Genomic DNA, 20,280 nt, shown 5'->3' on the forward strand with positions numbered 1-20,280 from the left:
AGCCAGCATGTTGGGCTTCTGGGTTCCCTTCCCCTGAGCCCAATACTAAGCTGACCAGTTTAAGGTTTGGGAAATTAACTCTTCCCAGTTTGGAGGATGCATCTGTCGGGAGTGTCCCACAGTACAAAGACACAATTGCCTATCAGTGAAGAGAGAACTGAGGGGGGAGAAAGGAAAAATGAAAGGTGTTTTTTCAAAGGAGTCCTAAAGGTTCAGGATGCTTCAAAAGGGGTACAGACTGAAAATGAATGGTTACTCATCTAGAAAGAGGGGAGCAGGCATCCCTGGTTCCCGTCTCTTCCTAGCAGATGCCCGGGGTACATGAGGGAGAGAAGGAAGAGCATCCTCTTTCCCTCTTCCATCCTCACATCCCCAAGTCCCAGCAACCTTGGCAGGCACCACTATGGGTGTTAAAGCGGTTTGCACCCATGAAGCAGGGGGACCTAGGAGATAGGAATTATCTGTTCTACCTATGTACACCCTACCTCCCCTGCTGTCAATAGCCTTGATTCCCTAGATCTCATTTATGAATTGAGTTTGGGACAAAAATGTGTCTTGAGGGATGTTGCATGGACTCCTTATCATCAGCTGAATGCTAAACTGAAACTGTGGAATTGAGTCCTTCTGCAACAAGGAAGAGAAAAGGATGACTTGTGACACACCTAGATAACTGGTGGCTATAGTTATGCTTGCTAGGATTTGGGTGCATGGTGCTTGGCTTTGGTTAGCTCCCTTGGTCTTACTTTCCCAAAAAGGAAACTTTCACGTGATGGGCATCCTATTTATTCCCATCACCTGGCAGGATTTTGCAGGATTATTGCTCAGAACTAGGATGCCAATCGAGATTTTTACATTACCCATACCTTTTGTACTTTCTGAGCTGTAGCTGGAGCTTGCTGGTTGGTTCACAGGAACAAGCAAGGTTCATCTAAAATATAGGTAAAAACTTAAAAACAACTAATGAGTTTAGAATTTAATGGCAAATGTATGATAAGTTTTGAAACACAATTTCTCTCTCTCCAGTCCTCATTTTTGGAAAAACAAAAACAAAAACAAAAACACAACAACAATAAAAAACATAAATCATGATAGGACTGAGTTGTTGGCAAAATAGATTGTAGTCTTACACTTGGTCTGATTATTTGCATAAAGTGTAAGAAGAATAATTATTTCTACATAGGCCTTTTGGATTGGCTTTGATGGAACTCTGTTTCACAAGGAGTCTCAGATAAGACCTTTTAAAACCAAGCCCAGTTACGGGTTTGTATCCTCAAATGCCTGTGAGGTGAGTGATTCTCTTCTCTTAAGGTCCCAAGATAAACGGAGTTCTTGGACCTGTTAGAAAGTGACATTCTTAGGCTGGGCACAGTGGCTCATGACTGTAGACCCAGCATTTTGGGAGGCCAAGGCCGGCGGATCACTTGAGGTCAGGAGTTCGAGACCAGCCTGGCCAACATGGTGAAACTCCATCTCTACTAAACATACAAAAATTAGCCTGGTGTGGTGGCACATGCCTGTAGTCCCAGCTACTTGGGAGGCTAAGGCAAGAGAATTGCTTGAACCCGGGAGGCGAAGGTTGCAGTGAGCCGAAATCATGCCACTGCACTCCAGCCTAGGTGACAGAGCAAGATTCTGTCTCAAAAAAAAAAAAAATGGAGTGTAAGATGAAGCTGGTCTCCTTGACCTGGGGAGGGAGAGACTCCATGGGGCCATGGCAGAAAACACAGCCAGCCACCTGGGGCACCTTGGGCTCTGTGTCCCAGCCTCCGCAGGGAGGGGAGGGTGGTGAGGGGCCACTGCTCACCGGTTCATCTGTAAAAAGGAAGTAGAAGGCCATGGAGACTGAGGTCAACAGTTCTGACCCCTGGAAGCAACGGGGGTGGGGCCATGATTTCCCTTACCCTCAGAAGTCTGAGGATGAAAGGCTCAGAAAGGAGAGGGAAAAAGTTTCCTTGGTTTGCATCTCACTAACCAATTCTCGAGCCCCATTTTGGGCACCAAAAATGTAGGACTTTTCCTTAGTTCAGCTAAAGACAGGAGTGCTCATCACATGGCCATGAAAAATTAGGCTCACAGACAACTTGAAGCATGAGGAGGGCAGGGTTTTTTGGGTGAAAAGGAAAAGAGGGAAACAGGGATGGTCCACAAAGCCAGAGTCCCTGCTAGTGCACTTCCCACTTCACAGATTGAATTCCAGGTTCCCTCCAGGAAGAGGAGGGGCCAGGCTCCTCTCCACTGCAAATGGCGCAAACTTATGTGGCTCCATCCCAGTGCACACTCTGCCCAGTGTGCAGGCTGGAGTTTCTCTGGGGACCCCTTCCCATCTGGTTCTCTCACTACTGTGAAGGTCCAAAGCTATCTATGCCCAATAAGGAAAAGAGGCATTAGAGTTTGCCATTGTGGTCTGCATCAAAGAGTGAAATAATAAAAATGTACTGTTTTACACTACCTTTCTGCTTATGTGTCTTTCATTATAGTAGGCTTAGATGCCAATTAGACATTTTTATATTTTTTTGCCCAATGCTATTCTAATATGTATACACACACACACACACACACACATCTGTGTATGTATATGTGTGTGTATATGTGTTTAAGATTATTTTGCTCATTTTGGGAAATCAAATTCTGAAGAAACTTCAGATGCTACAGAAGCCAGTTTTTTCACCTACAGTGAGAATACTGAAGTTCAGAGAGATTGAGTGAAGTAGTCAAAATCACAGTATCACTCAGCTAGTAAGGAACAGACATCATCCTAAGATGTCATAGACTGCTAAAACTGCCTCTAAATTCAAATTTGACTTAATGAACACTAAGAAAAGGACTGCTTTATACACAGATGATGTTTGTATTCTCAGCTAGTCTAATATTTCATATGCATATCACTTGATGTAAGCTTTCTGTAATTGCCTATTCTTGAGTATGTGGATGATGGTGATTTGGAGTTAGTGTCATTTAAGAGGGCTACTACATCCTGGCCTTTGCTTGCTTTCCTTAACATCATGCTGATTCCCCTTCAAACTGTACTTTCTAAGGACAATCTATGTTTAAATGAAATAAGAAAAACATTACCCTCTGCCCAAAATAATTTGCCTCTTCAATTTTGTTTTCACTTAAATAGCTTCATCCTCTGATGCCTTGACTGCACTATGTCATATTTTTCCACCTTACCACATATCAGAGCTTCTCCATGGGACTCAAATCAAGTAGATGAGAAGCTGGAGCTTCCCCTAGATCTGTGGTGTGTAGACCAGAGAGGACAGAACAACTCACAGAGATGCTAATCTGTCCTCATAAACATTTTACAGACTAGTTTGTACCAAGTGGTTTTGAGGTATGCAATAGCGCTAAAGCTGACATTTTAGGTTAAATACCTGTATGTGGAATTACTGGGTCAAATAATATGAGCATAATTACTAATAATGTTGCCAAACTAATATCTCAATTAACACTTCTGAGGACATTTTCCTTAATCATATCATCATCACATTCACAAATCCTGGACATTATTAACCTAATGGATAAGGAATATTCATTGTTTTAAAGTCCCTGATTTCTGTGGGTCTCTTTAAAAAGTGTCATCTTTCTTATTTATTTTAAAAGCAATAGGCATTTCTTCCAGAGAAATAAAAAAAACAACAGAATATCAAAAACATCCATAATTCTATCTTCCAACTTGATGCATGTTTTCCATGTTTATCATGGCATAATCTACAAACAACCATACTTACTCTTATTAATGGAAATTTCTGTGAATTTTTACAAATGCATGTAGTCATGAAACTACCACAAAAGTTAAGATAGAGAATAGTTTCATCATGACAAAAATTTCCTTCCTGCTGCTTTGTTGCCAGCCTTCCTCTCAACTCCAAGCTCCTAGAAACCACTGATCTAGACTTTACTATACTTTTGCCCTTTACGGAATGTCATAAAATGAAATTAAAAATGTAGACTTTTGAGTCTGGCTTCTTTCACTTACAGTAAAGATCTATCCATGTAGATGTGTGTGTCAGTAGTTACTCCTTTTTATTGCTGAGTACAATTCAATTATGTGGATCTACAAAAGTTTGCTTATTCAATTTTCAGGTGAGGGATAATTGAGTTTTTTACATTTTTGCATAATTACAAATAAACTTTCATGAATATTTACATGCAGATTTTTGTGTGAACATACATAATTATTTCAAGTGGATAAAAAAACTTAGAGCAAGCTTGCTGTGTCATGTGGTAAGTGTATGTTTAAATTTATAAGAAATTTCCAAACTCTTTTCTAAAGTGACTGTAAGACTTTTCATTCCCACTAGCAATAAGTAAGAGTTTCAACGGCTCTGTATCCTCCTCAGACCTTAGCATTGTGGATGCGTATTAAGTTTGTAAAAATGGACAAACTCTTTTGCATAAAGGTTATACCATTTGACATTTCCACCAGCAGTGCACGACAGTTTCAGTTTTTCCAAATCTTTGTCAGCACTTGGTATGGGTAATCTATTTTAATTTTAGCTGTTCTAATAAATGTATAATGGTATCTCACTGTAGTTTTAGTTTCCATTTCCTTAAAGATGAATTATGTTGAGTGTATTTTTATGTGCTTAGTTGACACCCACGCATCATCTTTTTGCCCATTTTAAACATTTAATTGGTTGTTCTGCAATTATTGAATTTTGAGTGTTCTTTATAAATTCTGGATACAGGATCTTTTAGTTTTTTGAGACAGAGTCTTACTCTGTCACCCAGGCTGGAGTCCAGTGGTGTGATCTCAGCTCACTGCAACCTCTGCCTCCCGGGTTCAAGTGATTCTCCTGCCTCAGCCTCCCGCGTAGCTGCGATTACAGATGCCCACCACCACGCCTAGCTATTTTTTTTTTTTTTTGGATTTTAGTAGAGACGGGGTTTCACCATGTTGGCCAGGCTGATCTCAAACTACTGACCTCGGGTGATCCACACACCTCGGCCTCCCAAAGTGCTGGGATTACAGGCGTGAGCCACTGTGCCTGGCCTGGATACAGGGTCTTCAGCAGCTATGTGACTAACAAATATTAAGCCACAATCTATGGTTTGCCTTTCAATGCTCTTAATGGTACCTTTTGAAGAACAGAAGTTCTTCATTTTGATGAAGTTCAAATTATTAAGCATTTATGTTATGTAGATCGTGCTTCTGGTGTGATATCTAAAAAATCTTTAATCTTTCCCTAGATCAAGATCACACAGATTTTCTCCCATGTCTTCTAGAAGTTTTATGGTTTTGGATGTTTATGAAAAGCCAATGATCCATTTGGACTTTCTTTTTGTATAAAGAGTGAGGAATGGCTCAGATTTGTTTTTTTAAGTACAGGTATCTAATTGTTCTTGTACTTTATTTTAGTCTTTTCTCCATTGAACTGTGTTTGTACTTTTGTAGAAAATCAATAGACTGTAAATTTACAAGCCTAGTTTTGGCTCTCTAGTTTTCCGTTAGGCTTTATGCTTATTCTTTCTCCAATAACACAAATTGTCTTATTATTTATATACCTTTTAAAATATTTCTAAATCATTGCCCTATGGGACAAAATATACATTTTTAAGTATGCAGTATCTACTTTCAAATAATACTGCACTGCTTCACATGTTGTACAGGATCTTCTAACAGTATACTCCTAATTCTTCCCTCTTGTATTTTGTGCAATTGTTGTCATGTAGTTTACTTTTAAATTTGTATAAACATACAATACATTGATAAAGTATTTTTGCTTGAGACAAGGGATTGACAAACTAAATGAGATACTGTAATGAATGAGAAACAGATGTTTATTGTGATCATCTGTTGATATTCTGAATTTGTTTATCCAGCAATTATCCTATCCTAATTTGGTGGAGAGAGGAGCCTGTGAACTGCTGCTCTCAGGTAACTTACAATCTGATTGAAGAAGATGTATCACGTATTCTTCAATTAAATGCTGCTTAGACCAGTTGGCTTGAATTGGTCCTTTTTATTTCTCTATGTTTTTTTACTGGCCTTAATAACCTGGATGGAGAAAAAAAAAAAAAAAAAAACATGCAGTCTGAGATGCGGTCAATAAGTGGCCCCTCCTCTGTTTGCAGTCACTATGGCCTTCTAAAGTGTATATCACCTTCTGATAAAATTATTTTGTTCCCACCCTTCTAATACATTGGTTTGTCTTGGATCATACTCCCAAAGTGAATATCTGACCTGAGAAGTACACTCCAACTTAGCAAGGTCATATATGCATATTTCTCGTCTTGGCCTCCACTCCTACAGAGACGGCAGGCAGTGCAACCGACACTGAGACTTGGGGAAGAGCACCAAGTAGTGGCAGGAGATGGGTAGGAGGGTGTGGTGGAAGGTCAAGAGTAGGGGTTTACATGGACTCAAGTGCCCTGGACTATGGTAGGTGCAGGCGTGGTGGGACTGGCTAGGGAAATGTGTCCTCAAAGTATCTATTGTGTGTCTACTTTCAAAGACATTACTCAGAATGACTTTTCCAACTCTGGGCAAGCTTTCTGCTTTAGACTTGTAGTGTTACTGAGGAGCTCCTTCTTGGGCTCTGTGTGCATAACAGTATGCGCCTCTGCCTTGAAAAGCCCATGTTCTCTTAACTGTGTATCTAGAACACGTGTTTCCTAAGAGGGAGGTTCCTCAGTTCTGGGAGATGGACGTGTACTAAATATCAATGTCTTCCATTCCATATCCTGTTCAATGGCTCCAGTCCAGCTTCCTGACAGAAAGCAAAACATATCACCCCCTTGGAGAGTTGACTTTGCTCCCATCATGAAAGTTCCCACCTTTATGATGCTATGAACTCCAGATGTCAGCTGTGGTTTTTCTCCATTTTTTGACAGTGTGAAGAATGTAAGTCGAACCTTATCTCCTTCCTTACATTGCATTGTGTCCTCGTTTCTAACCACCAATACTTCCATTTCCCCAGTCTTGTCACTTAGGTCAAATAATACATTTTTCTTCTTTTCTGTTACCTGTAAAAGAAAATCAACATCCAGCCTCTGATAATCTGATTAAGGAATGCCACATCAGTCACACATCAGACATGCCAGAAGAAGGCTCTAAAAAGAAATACAGTTAATTCTTGAACAACACAGATTTTACCTGTGCAGGTCCATTTATATGGGAATTTTCCTGTGTCTCTGCCACCCCAAGACGGCAAGAGCAACCCTCCTCTTCCTCCTTCCTCCTCAGTCTACTTAACATGAAGACAGTGATGAAGAACTTTGATGATCTACTGCCACTTAATGAATAGTCAGTATATTTTCTTTTTTGTGATTTTCTTAATAACATTTTTCTCTACCTCACTTTTTAAGAATATAGTATATAATATGTATAACACAAAAATGTGTTAAGTGACTGTTTATATTGTCTATAAGGCTTCTGGTCAAGAGTAGGCTATTAAGTAGTTAAGTTTTTGGGGAATCAAAAATTATATGCAGATTTTCGACTGCTCAGGGTCAGCAGCCCTAATCCCTACATTGTTCAAGGGTCAACTTGAAGAAAAAGTTTCTGCTTTGAAACTAGCAGGTATATATCTAATAGATGTTAGCAAGTTCACACAGAGGAGGCAGACGTGTCTTACTTAGAATATGCTGTCTCCTATGCCCATCTTTCCAGTCCCAAACTCCCTTCCTTTAGGAGGAGGCCAGGGTGGCCCATAGAAGCAACAACTGCTGGATAGAGAGGATGGAGCTTCTCCAGGGCCAGTAGCCAGATTAGTCAGGGGAAAAAAGAAGACCCTGGGGTTGGAAGAGAGCTATTTTTTTTATTTTTTTATTTTTTTATTTTTTGAAACAGAGTTTCTCTCCTTCACCCAGGCTGGAGTGCGATGGCGCAATCTTGGCTCACTGCAACCTCCACCCCACTGGGTTCAAGCCATTCTCCTGCCTCAGCCTCCAGAGTAGCTGGGATTATATATAGGTCCCTACCAATACACCCGGCTAATTTTTGTATTTTTACTAGAGACAGGTTTTGCCACATTGGCCAGGATGATCTGGAACTCCTCAACTCTGGCGATCCACCCGCCCTGGCCTCCCAAAGTGCTAGGATTACAGGCATGAGCTGCCGTGCCCAGCCTGAAGACAGCTATTTAAAACAACAAGTCCAGGAGAGACATGAGGTAATGATGCAAGATCCAGCTGAGAGTCTAGTAAGTAATCAAAGACAAGAAATAATGCACAATCAAGTCTAGATCAAAAGGAAATAGGAGGTTGGTCAGTTATTTCGGAGATTGATCATATTTTAGCTTTAATTTTATGGACTAAATCAATATATGTTAGTGGCCAGATTAAAAGCTGAAAACTGGGACAAAGAACATGACCTCCCTATCCAAGGTCATTTCACACTTGAGTTTTCCAAGAGGACTGGAGAGTCTTCCTATCAATTCCTTCTAAAACTAACCCAGGGCAGCAGAGGTTATTCTGAGGCTCTGAATGCAGGGGCAGCAGGTTCCCTCTCTACGGTTCTTCAGGTCCTGCCCTAGACCAGAAAAAGTCATTCCACAAGGCTAGTTCCCTGAAGCTCAGAGTCATAATACTTTATTATTTCTCACTTCTAATAAGTCTCCTCGAGGAGCGCCTCTGCCCGGCCGCCCCACCGTCTGAGAAGTGAAGAGGGCCTCTGCCCGGCCGCCCCACCGTCTGAGAAGTGAAGAGGGACTCTAAGGGCCTCTGCCCGGCCGCCCCACCGTCTGGAAAGAGAGGAGCGCCGGCCGCTGTGCAACCTTCCAAGTGTGAAGTGATAGCCTTGTATGTGATCTTTTCTGTCTTCCCCAAGTTTGCATTTTCGACATTAAAGTTCACTTTTAATTAAAAAGAAATAAATAAATAAGTCTCCTCAAGCTAACTCTTTCTTCTGTTTTCTTCATTTAATCACAGTTCTTTAATCCTGACTTGCATATTGGTTTTTCAGGTCAATTAATTTGGTTGATTACTCAACTACACTTATTTTGCAATCACAACAATAGTCACTTAAAATAAAGATAATACGGACAAAGTACAAAAATAACGCAGAAATAAAAACTATGTGAACGAACTAATTCCTTTTTCAGAGGCTACTGGGATAAGAATAAGTTGAAACAGGATTGTGACATTTTTGACAATAAAAACAATTTTTGAGTTTTTGTATGAATTTTGGCATGTTAACTCTGCAGCTCTTTAGAACTTTGTATTTTTTTATTTTGTCTATATGGACATTAACACCTTTTCTAAAGTCTCTTTAAGATCAGATGGAAAATACGTTATTCTTACTAATCAATATGAAATTAGCTATGAAAACTTACCTTCTGGACTACAAACAACCCATTCACAATTGTTCCAAGGGGCTGAGTTTGAAGCGTGTTGATCTTTGGGGTTTCACCAGCTTTTCTCATAATGTTCAGCGGGACATCAACCTTTTGGTCAGATTTAGCATCTAACACACATGAGGCGCTATTTACCTCTAAGAAACCACTGTGCTGATAATATCTTGATATTATAATAATTCTCTTTGGAATGAATTTATCTTTCAGCAGTGTATTAAAAACTTTTACAAAGAAGAATTCCTTCTCTGTAGCCACCGTAGCATGAAACATCTCTTGCTTGCCTTCTTGGGTCTCAAACGTGAAGGGCTTTGTTGCTTTCAGTACCATAACTGGCAAACAGTCTTTCCGAAACTCTTCTCTGATAGATTCCTGCTGGGCCACCCTCTGTTTCTGCTCAGGCTGAAGACAAGAGAAGAAAGATATCAGCTGTGACTCAAAAAGGTACTATTGAGAGGACCTTCCTTCACCCACAGTGCTAAGCCTCAGGAAGCCACAGAAGACAGGTGGAATCAAGGGAAGAGACACAGAGGGGATAAGAAGAGACTTGAGGCCTAGAATGATCTAGATGGAACAGAGAGTGCAGAAGGAAGATTTCAACTCCTATATTCAGATAAGATGGTGTAACATGTTTTGGAGGTAGGATCCCTAAAACCAAATCCTTGCTTTGCCATGTGCTATATAAAAAGACTTCATCAGATTTCTGAAATATTGCTAAGCCTCAGGGTAAATCTGATAAATCTGATTCCATCTTCTATGGATTCCATTCGGGCATAATATATCCTTGTTTCTCTATCCAATACTGTCCTAAACATTCATTTTACTCTGGTATAAAAGTGAGGGAGCTCAGTGACCTGCACAGCGTTCCCCAAATTCCTAGGGAGGTGTTGTATGTAACAAAATGTAGACTATGTTTAATGTGAGTTAAGGGGGAGACCTAGGTCAGAGATCTTACAAGTGAGTTAAAGGAGAAATTTAAAAGGAGAATTGATACTACATTTATGGATTTACCCTTAAATAATGAATTATGCACTAAGGTTTACATTTTAAAAATATATCTTATTATTTGAAATTATAAAAAAAGAAATAATTTAAATACATAAAAAATAGATTTGGTTAAACAAAATATGGTATAGTCACAAATAGATTACTATGCAAATATTAAAAATGCTTTAGAGAAATAATGTGATAAACTGTTATAACTGACTCAATAAAGGGAAAAGTCCTAAACAGATAAAAAATATCTTTCTTTTTGGATAAATAAGCAGTTAAAGCACACACACAAACACACTACAGAGATATTTACCAACATCAATATTTTTTTTCCTAGATGATACAATTACAGGTAATTTTATTTGCTTCTCTGTGTTTTTTATTTTTCTGAATTAATAGAGATAAGATACCTTTTTTGGTTTGTTTTGGGAGAAAATACTACTTTTTAAAAGCAACTTGCCATCTAGAACCAAATGGAAATACAGGGAAAAACAAACAGAGGCATAAAAAGTCAAGTGTAGGAGTCTCGAAGGCTGTTTCTGATGTGACCTGAAGCTTGGGCCAGTGGAGCTGGGGCCAGTAAGGAGCCCTGATGGGCAGTATAACTGACTGCATTTGGATCAATGCAGGCAAAGGTCAGTTCCACTGAGTTCCACTACAAAAGTCCTCTTTGGTCCATGTATCTTTAGTTGAGTCTTCCAGACTGAATGATGCATATTTTCTTTACTGGTGATGGAATCACACCATTTATACTTGAACCTTGTTTTCTGAAAAATCCAGAAGTTTCTGGGCCAAACCCAGAGGAAATGGCTCCTCTAGACAAAGAGAATGAAGTATGTGTCATCAGTTTCTAGAGCTCACACAGCTATAAAATGGTGTAACACCTGCTTCACAGGAAATGAAATTGCATGTGTGGTGGATTCTGTGTTGGGCCTTTCCGATATTGCCTGCCGCTCCCTCAGGACTAAAGTAATCATTCTCATCAATGAGACTCTCCAGGCACTACTCTCTCAGCTAAACAGGGCCACCTCACCTTGTCCATGCAGGTGTATAAAGGGCTTTTTTACATTACTTTTAAAAAGCAATTTGCTGTCAAGAACTAAGGGAAAATACAGGGGAAAACAAACAGAGGCATGCCAGGCCGAGTGTAAGAGTCTCTGCAGTGGATCTCTGATGTGACCCAGAGCCTGGGTCTGTGCAAACCACAGACTCCCCCACCAGTCTTGGGAGCCCTGAAGGGCATTCTCAGCTCCCGAGCTCCCTGTGGGGTAGGCCAAGGCCTCTATTGCAACTACATTGGACTTGACATTCTTCCTCTTCTACTCCTTTCACTTCCTCACAGATACTAATTCTGAAAGTGCTCTAAAATAGACTTCCTGTAAACAACGGTCTATCTCAGAGTTTTCGTCTTATAGAATCCAAACCATAACAGAGTGTTAATGTGTCCAGGCCCTGACAGAGATTAGAAGCTCAACAGGTGTTTAATCGGATCAATCAGAGGTAGTTCCTGTTTTTGTGACTCAGAGTGCTTTTCACACTGTGGCCTTAATTCCCTTATTTGCATGCTCTGAGATAAAGAACAGAGAACAATGTGGGAAATGACAGTGACAGTGATGCTCTTACGAGGACAAAGACCACTCCACTCTCCTCATCCTACCTTAACATGAGGAGAGACTTTTGGTGCAGCACGTTGCTTTGTGACATCATTTCTGATGGCTGCAGATGCAGCAGGACTCATTTCAGCTTGACTTAGTGGCTTTGGTTTTGTTACCGATTTGTATTTCTTATCAACTGATTAAAAAATGGAAGACATGGCCAATAAGCATATAAACATATGAGCAGTGCACATTTTCAAATGTCACCAGAAATAAATACTAAAACCATATTAAGATATCTTCAAGAGCAGTTAATTTTTCTAAAAAAAAAAAAAAAAAAATTCTTGTTTTAAAATGAAAGAAACTGGACCTGGCACAGACACCTGTAATCCCAGCACTTTGGGAGGCCAAGGCTGGAGGATCAACCCCAGGCCAGGAGTTTGAGACCAGCTTAGTCAACATAGGGAGACCCTATCTTTATAAAAAAATTTTTCAAAATTAGCCAGGTGCAATGTCACATGTTTTCAGTCTCAGCTACTTGGGAGGGTGAGGCAGGAGGATAACTTAAGCCCAGGAGTTCAAAGCTGCAGTGAGTCGTGATCACACCACTGCACTCCAGCTTGGATGACACAGTGAGACCTTGTCTGTCTCAAAAAAACAAAAAACAAAAAAACAAAAACAAAAGACAAAAAACAAAAGAAACTATGAAGTCTTAGTCTTAAATCGGTATAACACTTTGGAAAATGGTTTGGGACACTATTTATTGAAATTCAATATCTACTTACCTTAACATCCAGTAATTCCATTCACAGGTGTACAGTCAAGAGAAACACACATACAAATACAAACATACAAAGATAAGTACATAAGGCTTATAATAAATATTCATAGCAGCATTTTTCACAATGGCCTCAAATGACTAAAATAACAATCAAAAACAGACCAATTCTCTCTATATATGTATATGTATATGAGTTTATATGTGTATGTAATTATCAATTAAATGGAATCTTATGTAGTAGTGAAAATGAATAAACTACTGCTATGAAACAAGGGCTGATTTCTTTTCTTTTCTTTTTTTTTCTGAGGCGGAGTCTCACTCTGTCACCCAAGCTGGAGTGCAGTGGCCCAATCTTGTCTCACTGCAACCTCCACCTCCCAGGTTCAAGTGATTCTCCTGCCTCAGCCTCCTGAGTAGCTGGGATTACAGGTTCACGCCACCATGCCTGACTAATTTTTGTATTTTTTTAGTAAAGACGGGGTTTCACCATGTTGGTCAGGCTGGTCTTAAACTCCTGACCTTGTGATCCGCCTACCTCAGCCTCCCAAAGTGCTGGGATTACAGGCATGAGCCACTGCACCTGGCCACAGATTTCTAATTATGTTCTACAAGGCCTTGCCTTGTTCTTCTATCGAGGGGACCCCATCCTGCCCTCTGAAGACTCTCTGTACTCCAGCCACACTGGCCTTCTTTCAGTCCTCAAGCAAGTCAACACCTGCTGTCATAGGGATTTTCACAGTGTTCCCTCTGACTGAAGGTACCTTTAACTCCTATGCATTTTTCAGAGCTTAGTGCAAGGGTCACTTCCCTATGGAACCCACTTTGACCAACACCAACTCTAATTCGTGGCTTATGTTAATGCTCCTTTGACACATGCTGCTGAAGAACCATCTTCCTTTCCATTAGAGCATTTGTCTCAGTTAATTACATTCATAAATTTTCCTGTAAGAAAAATATCTACTTTCCCTTTAGAGTATAAGCTGTATAAAATTTGGATTTGTTTTTAACACCTTGTTTTATCATAAGAACCTAAAAGCTTTCCTTGTACCTATTAGCAATTCAATAGATATTTACTGAACGGATGAAGTAATGGATGGATGGGTGGCATGTTGGCTCCTCACTAATGCCTACAAAATGCAGTTGTATACTTTGGCTGGGCTCCTCCACATCTATGGTCAGGTTATATGTTATTGTGAAAAGCCAACTCCTAGTCCTGATTTTTAAAAAGACCATGTAACAAGATGGTCGTGTTTAATGACTTAAGGCACTCTCAGGCAGAAGAGGGCCTGAGAAATTATTAGATGTCATTTCTGATAGAATTTGAACAACTCTGGGCTGAAATAGCAAGGCAATCACTTTGATTTTACTAAAAAGAGAAACGATACTGTTTTATGAGGTAGTAGGTACTCTGTCATTACCTTTCAAAGATCAGAAAGTGGTTGACTGTCTGACAGGGATATTGTAGCAGGATCTCTGCTCTAGAAAGAAGTTACACTAACCTTCTAATGATAAGTTAGTTCCATGCAACTGGTTTCAGAAAGGTATGCAGATAAAGTCTCTTCTATGTTCACAGCATCGGCGAGAAAACAGCATCAAGGAGGCCAAGGGAATCAACCTACCATTCTACCACATCACATCAGCCATATTTCATCTCACACACAGTGGTACCAATATTTGTGGACAAGCTTGTCTGCCCACTATAAATCTCTCATTTGCCTTAATAATCAGGTGGACACTGTTACTGATTATCTCATTTATCATTTTCAGCATTTTATTTTAATCTTGCAGGACTTCTGTAGACTGTGATCACATTTTCTCTTAGCTTCCTTTTTCTATGCTTATAAGTCCTTGTATTTTCTCATCTTGCTTCATACAAAAGCTTCTCCTGTCTACTAATTATTGCCTCTGTCTTCATTAAAGATTCTCCAGGTATCTTCTACCTTCCATGGGGTGAGGTTGTGAGTAGAAGAGCATATAGCACTCTACATGCAGACATGCCATGGCAACAGAGAAGGATCACTTAACCAAGAATGATAGTAACTGTTCGAAAAAATGAAGCAAAAACTTTTCATACAATAATAGAAATAGCATGGACACACAAAAATTTCCTACATTCAAAAGAGACCTAAGTATGTCCAAGGATGGAATTTGAGAGCGATGAAGGAACTCAGTTGCCTTCTTGTAGAGCGTGCAGGAAGCATACTTTGTGTTTTGTTGTTGTTGTTGTTGTTTGAGACAGGGTCTCACTGTTGTTGCCCAGGCAGGGGTGCAGAGGCATGATCTCAGCTTACTGCAACCTCTGCCTCCCGGGTTCAAGTGATTCTTGTGCCTCAGCCTCCCGAGTAGCTGGCATTACAGACGCCTGCCACCATGCCTGGCTAATTTTTGTATTTGTAGTAGAGACAAAGTTTCACTATGTTGACCAGGCGGATCTCGAACTCTTGACCTCAAGTGATCCATCTGCCTTGGCCTCCCAAAGTGCTGGGATTAAAGGCGTAAGCCACTGCACCTGGCCCAAAAGCATACTTTGAATCCTACAACTGTTACATTGGGAGACTCTCATTTGGGACAGCCTCTGGATGATCTACTCCTGAGTCTCCAAGTTAGTCCCAAACTGGATCTTTTTTAGCTAAGTAGAATAACAAAATCCCAGAATCATTAGAACAGCAAAATGGGGAGAAGATTGTAGAAGGGGAAATTTTGTGCTATCCTGGTCAAAGAGAAGAATTAATTCTTGATTTATTGCCAAAATAAAAGATATTTCTAAACATCTCAGCCTATGTTTGCCAATAGATTCCTGTCTCATCGCAGATAAGAAACACAGGGCAGTTGGTTACATGGAAGTAACATGGGTAGTTACTGCCATCTAAGGGCCATCTTAAAGAACTACACCTTCTAACTTAAAGCCTGGGAAAACAACCACTCCTTTCTCATTAGTGCCTTAGAAACTACCTGACAGTTTACATCTGTATAGAATTATGGACGTACATAGTATCACTTATGTGGCTTCATTTAACCTTCTTATAAACCATGTGTGAGAAGCCATGTCACCGTGTTGTACACCCACAAATGCTATTAAAAGCTGTTGTAATCTTTGCTGTTACGGTTTTACTTTGAATCCTAAAACTGTTGCATTTGGAGACTCTCATTTGGGACAGTCCTGGAGTGATATGCTCCTTTGTTAGCTCTTTTTTGTTCTTCAGACATAAAGCCGGGACGTATCCATTGTTCATAGTAAACAAACTCAGGAATTTAAACTAAATGTATATAATTCAGATGGAGATGATGAGTGATTTATTGAATAATCTTAAAAAAGTCTTTTTGTTGTGGGTAATTTATACTGTCACTGGAGATAGAGAGGAGGGAGAGTCCCTGAAGGAGGATTCTCCCTCCCTGAAGAAGGAGGAGATCATCCCCTAAAGAAAGAAGCATAGTCTGGGACCATAGAAAGATAGGGACATGGAGAGGAATAAACAGACTGTGTGAAGGAAAAAAAGGTGCTCAATATCCTGGTTTACAATTTTCCAATGCAATAATTTATATTTTTGAGACTTCAGTAGAACGTGAGAGCATTACATACTGTGGAAATGGAGTTGGGAAAAGTTAACTTTGAAATTCTACATCCATATTCACTGTAATTGAACTGGAGACAAAGATGGGCAAGGAGAAAAGATGATAAATGGAAGTGGTCACCCTAAAGGCTGGAACAAGAGATGCAAACCAAGGCTGGAATGGATTTGTGGAATTTGTAACAAACACTTCCTACAAGTGATTCTCAGTAAAAGGGGGCAAAGAGACAGGTGCACTAAGTTAGCAAACAAATTCCAACAGTGTGCACTGGGGGTCATATCCCAGGGACGCCATGAAAGGAAAGGCCCAGGCTTGGCAGAGAAAGGGACTGGGCAGGTGCGGGACTACCACATTACCTTTCTCCTTCTCTTCCTGAAGACGTTTTGCCAAAAGCATATAATTCAACTTCTGAAAAATAAGAATGGTCTTCTTCACTGCAGACACTACACCAGCATTTTGAATCATCAAGTTAGCTACTTGTATTCTGTTTGCAGTACGTAGTTTGCCTGTGGCGATATTAAACTCGTCTGAAAGAAAGAACTTAAACCTATCCAGTTCCTCATCAGTGATGTTATCCAGGCCCGTTAGCAAGAGTATCTCCTTGTATTTACTCTCCATCTGACGACTTTGGGATCAACCTATAAGGAATCCAAAGCATGTAAGATTACAACACCAAAAGGGATTCTACATTCAAAATAAAGCAAGGTGAGCTATTAATATTTTTAAAGAAAAATAAACAAAATGTTTGCAGTAGTAAAAGAGATTTGAATGGGACATAGGTAAGAACTTCTTAAGCAAGGTGATCCCTATTCCTGGGAAAGACATCTTCAGAAAGTATACAACACCTCTAGAATTCTTAGAAAACAGGATACATCAGCTGCGCATGGTGGCTCACGCCTGTAATCCCAGCACTTTGGAAGGCCAAGGCGGGCGGATCACCTGAGGTCAGGAGTTTGAGACCAGCCTGGCCAATATGGCAAAACCCCATCTCTACTAAAAATACAAAAATTAGCCGGGCGTGGTGGTGGGGGCCTGTAATCCCAACTACTCAGGAGGCTGAGGCAGGAGAATCGCTTGACCCAGGAGGCGGAGGTCACAGTGAGCCAAGATTGCGCCATTGCACTCCAGCTTGGGCGACAAGAGCAAAACTTTGTCTCAAAACAAACAAACAAACAAAAAAAAAAAACACTACAACAAAAAGGAAACAGGATACATTTTCCTTTTATTTTTAAAATAGATTTATCGAGGCATAACTGGCATACAACACAGTGCATATATTCGAAGTATACAATCTGATAAATTTTGGCATATACATATACTTGATGAAGTGCAATTAATCAATTTGTTCTTTCATGGATCATGCTTTCACTGTCTTATTTAAGAAATCTTTTCCAATCTCAAGATGAGAAGATTTTATGTTTTCCTCTAAAAATATTATGGTTTAATCATTTTATTTGGGTGTATGTACTGTTTTGAGTTATTTTGTATATGGTATAAGCAATGACTCAAAGTTCATTTATTTTTCATATGAATATGAAATTTCCCAGAACCGTATATTAAAAAGACTATCCTTTTTAACGATTTTTTTTACCTTTGCAAAAATCAGTTGTCCAAATATGAGTGAGTCTATTTCCGGATTCTTTATTCTGTCCATCAACCTATTTTTGTATCTTGTTGCCAAAATCACATTGTAGTAATATAGTTGTTTATGTATAGTACCCAAAATAATACACAAAACATTATAAATAATAATTCAAAAGTTTATAACTATAAAATTAATATGCAGAAATGCATTCCTTTATTCTAGCACCACTCCAAGAGTGAAAAGAATCACGTAAAAAAGTAATTTCCAATAGCAACAAAACTACAAAGTACATAAGAACATCTAATACAATATATTTAAGAGTTTTAAAGGTAACCTTATAAAACTTCATTGGGAGATTTAAAAGACCTACTTAAGTCGGTGTATGTGTGATATTTTAAATGGGAAAACTTGATAAAATGAAGACAGCAATGTTGTCAAATTAATCTATAAACTCCCATCCAAAATCTCAAAGGGTTTTTCATAGAACTTATCAGAATGATCTTAAAACCTAAATGAAAAAAATAAAGACAAAAACCTGCAAAACATGTTGAATTGTTTATTAGGATGTAGTATCCCTACTACTAGGTATCAATACTTACTACAAATGTATAATAATTAAATCGATATGGCAGTGGCATAGAGAAAAATGAACTAATAAATAGAGTGTGGAAACAGGACCACATGTAAGTTAAAGCATGGTACATAATCAAAGTGGCATTAAAAATCACAAGGAAAGAATGGCCAACTATAAAAAGTATTCAGGCAAATGATAATATTCGGGGAATGATATATTTGGCCTTTCTCTTATATCATACACAAATATATATCTGGCTGGATTAATTATCTAAACAGAATAGTAATGATGTTGAATAAAACACAGAATTTCTCAATACATTGAAGTAGAAGGAGGTTTCTTAAACAAGGCACAAAAAGGACAAGCCAGAAAAAAAAAAAAAACTTTGTCAAATGTGATTGCATGCATATTCTTAATTTCTTTGTAGGAAACACACACACACGTGCACACACACACTAAACAAAGTGATTATATAAGGCAAAAACTGGGCAGATACCTGAAAAAAAAAAAATATATATATATATATATATATATAACAAAAATAATTTTTGTTTTTGGAATACATGGAGAACCATGTATCACTAAGAAAACAATAAACAGTCTATTTGAAAAGTGTGCAAAAGATGCGAATGAGCAATTTGCTCAAGTATCCAATAAACATAAAAAAGATGTTTGACATTATTAGCAATTAATGACTTCCAGAGCAGCAACATATAAAGTGGAATAAATAAGCCGAGGAACAGGAAAAGATGTTTATGAGCTGAAAATAACTGATTGTGAATTTTAGGGAAGCTTGAATACCCCCATCAGTAGAGTCAATGTTAATAAATTCTAAACTATCACTGTTAATGGCCTCATAATGTTTTTCCTTATATGCTGGTAAGGGCTGGACAAACTCTACTTAAACATGTAGAGTTCATGAGTGAAAATTAAAACTATTATCAGGACCATTTTCAAAGTAAGAAATACATTAAAAATATTTGTAATGATAAAGCCATCCAAATGCCCCCGTCCTACTGATGAAAGCAAGGACGGACACTACCTTTGCTGAATATCTACAATCAGCTTGGCATGATTCCTGCCTTCCTACTTGTCTATAAGAAACTAATCTTCCTATAAGCCTCTTATATAATAACAATCACATTTTAATCACATTTTAATAAGATTGACTCATCATTTTCTCTGAAGTTATGTTGTCTTATAAATGAAAAACTTGCATTTTACTTCATAATATCTGTTAACTTAAAAAATGCTTGTATTTGCTATTGGCATAAAAGTCAGTCTTACAAACAGGCTGATAGATAAACCCCAACGGAGTCTGAAGCTTAAGGAACACCAGCTCGGAGACACCAGAGGACATGGCTAAAGTGAGTAAAAGATAAATGAACCCATCCTTTCAGAGCTCATGTCCATTTTCCCAGGTTCAAGTTCTCAGAGGGGTGCATAGCATGGCAGGCCTTTCCTCAGTTGTCTTTTTCGGCGGAGAAACGGTTCAGTCTCTCCTCTCTAACCCAGCTCCTCCATGGTGCTTACCTCCTGATCCCTGGGGCGATCAGCAAACCGGGTCTGCCACCTTCTCTTCAGAGAGCTTAACTAACAGAGGGCTCAGGAGAGCATGCCCAAATAACCTACGTGACTTTCAAAGCTACAAAGACTCTGACACTTCTGAACAGCTTCACACGTACCCCTAATAAACACTTCCCGTCACCCGCAGGCCCAGTGTGGGTAGGAGTGACAACTGGAGCTCTCATTGGCTGAGCTGGTTTGGGTTCTCACTAGCAGCCACAGAAGAAAATTTCTATAGAAACTTGTATCTGAGTCATGCCACATAGTTACACTGATTGGAAACAGAAAGTGGCTAGGAAACTGTAAAAAATGACCGAAGA

At 39.2% G+C, this 20,280-nt stretch overlaps 1 protein-coding gene across 2 annotated transcripts; it reads right to left on the reverse strand.

Annotated features, from left to right (window-relative positions):
* Positions 1–5,766: 5,766 nt before the first annotated feature.
* AIM2 (absent in melanoma 2) lies at positions 5,767–20,196 on the reverse strand. Of its 2 annotated transcripts, XM_025402194.1 has the most exons (6): positions 19,928–20,196; positions 16,592–16,873; positions 11,947–12,080; positions 9,279–9,698; positions 6,781–6,969; positions 5,767–6,001 (listed from the first exon to the last, which is right to left on the reverse strand). In XM_025402194.1, the coding sequence occupies exons 2-6, from the start codon at positions 16,851–16,853 to the stop codon at positions 5,975–5,977; spliced, it is 1,032 nt and encodes a 343-aa protein (XP_025257979.1). In that variant the 5' UTR covers positions 16,854–16,873; positions 19,928–20,196; the 3' UTR covers positions 5,767–5,974. The 2 variants fall into 2 exon arrangements, with proteins under 2 accessions (XP_025257979.1, XP_025257988.1); XM_025402203.1 differs by lacking the exon at positions 16,592–16,873.
* Between the last annotated feature and the right edge of the window lie 84 nt (positions 20,197–20,280).

Source organism: Theropithecus gelada, chromosome 1 (assembly GCF_003255815.1).
Source record: "Theropithecus gelada isolate Dixy chromosome 1, Tgel_1.0, whole genome shotgun sequence".
NCBI classification, from domain to species: domain Eukaryota; kingdom Metazoa; phylum Chordata; class Mammalia; order Primates; family Cercopithecidae; genus Theropithecus; species Theropithecus gelada.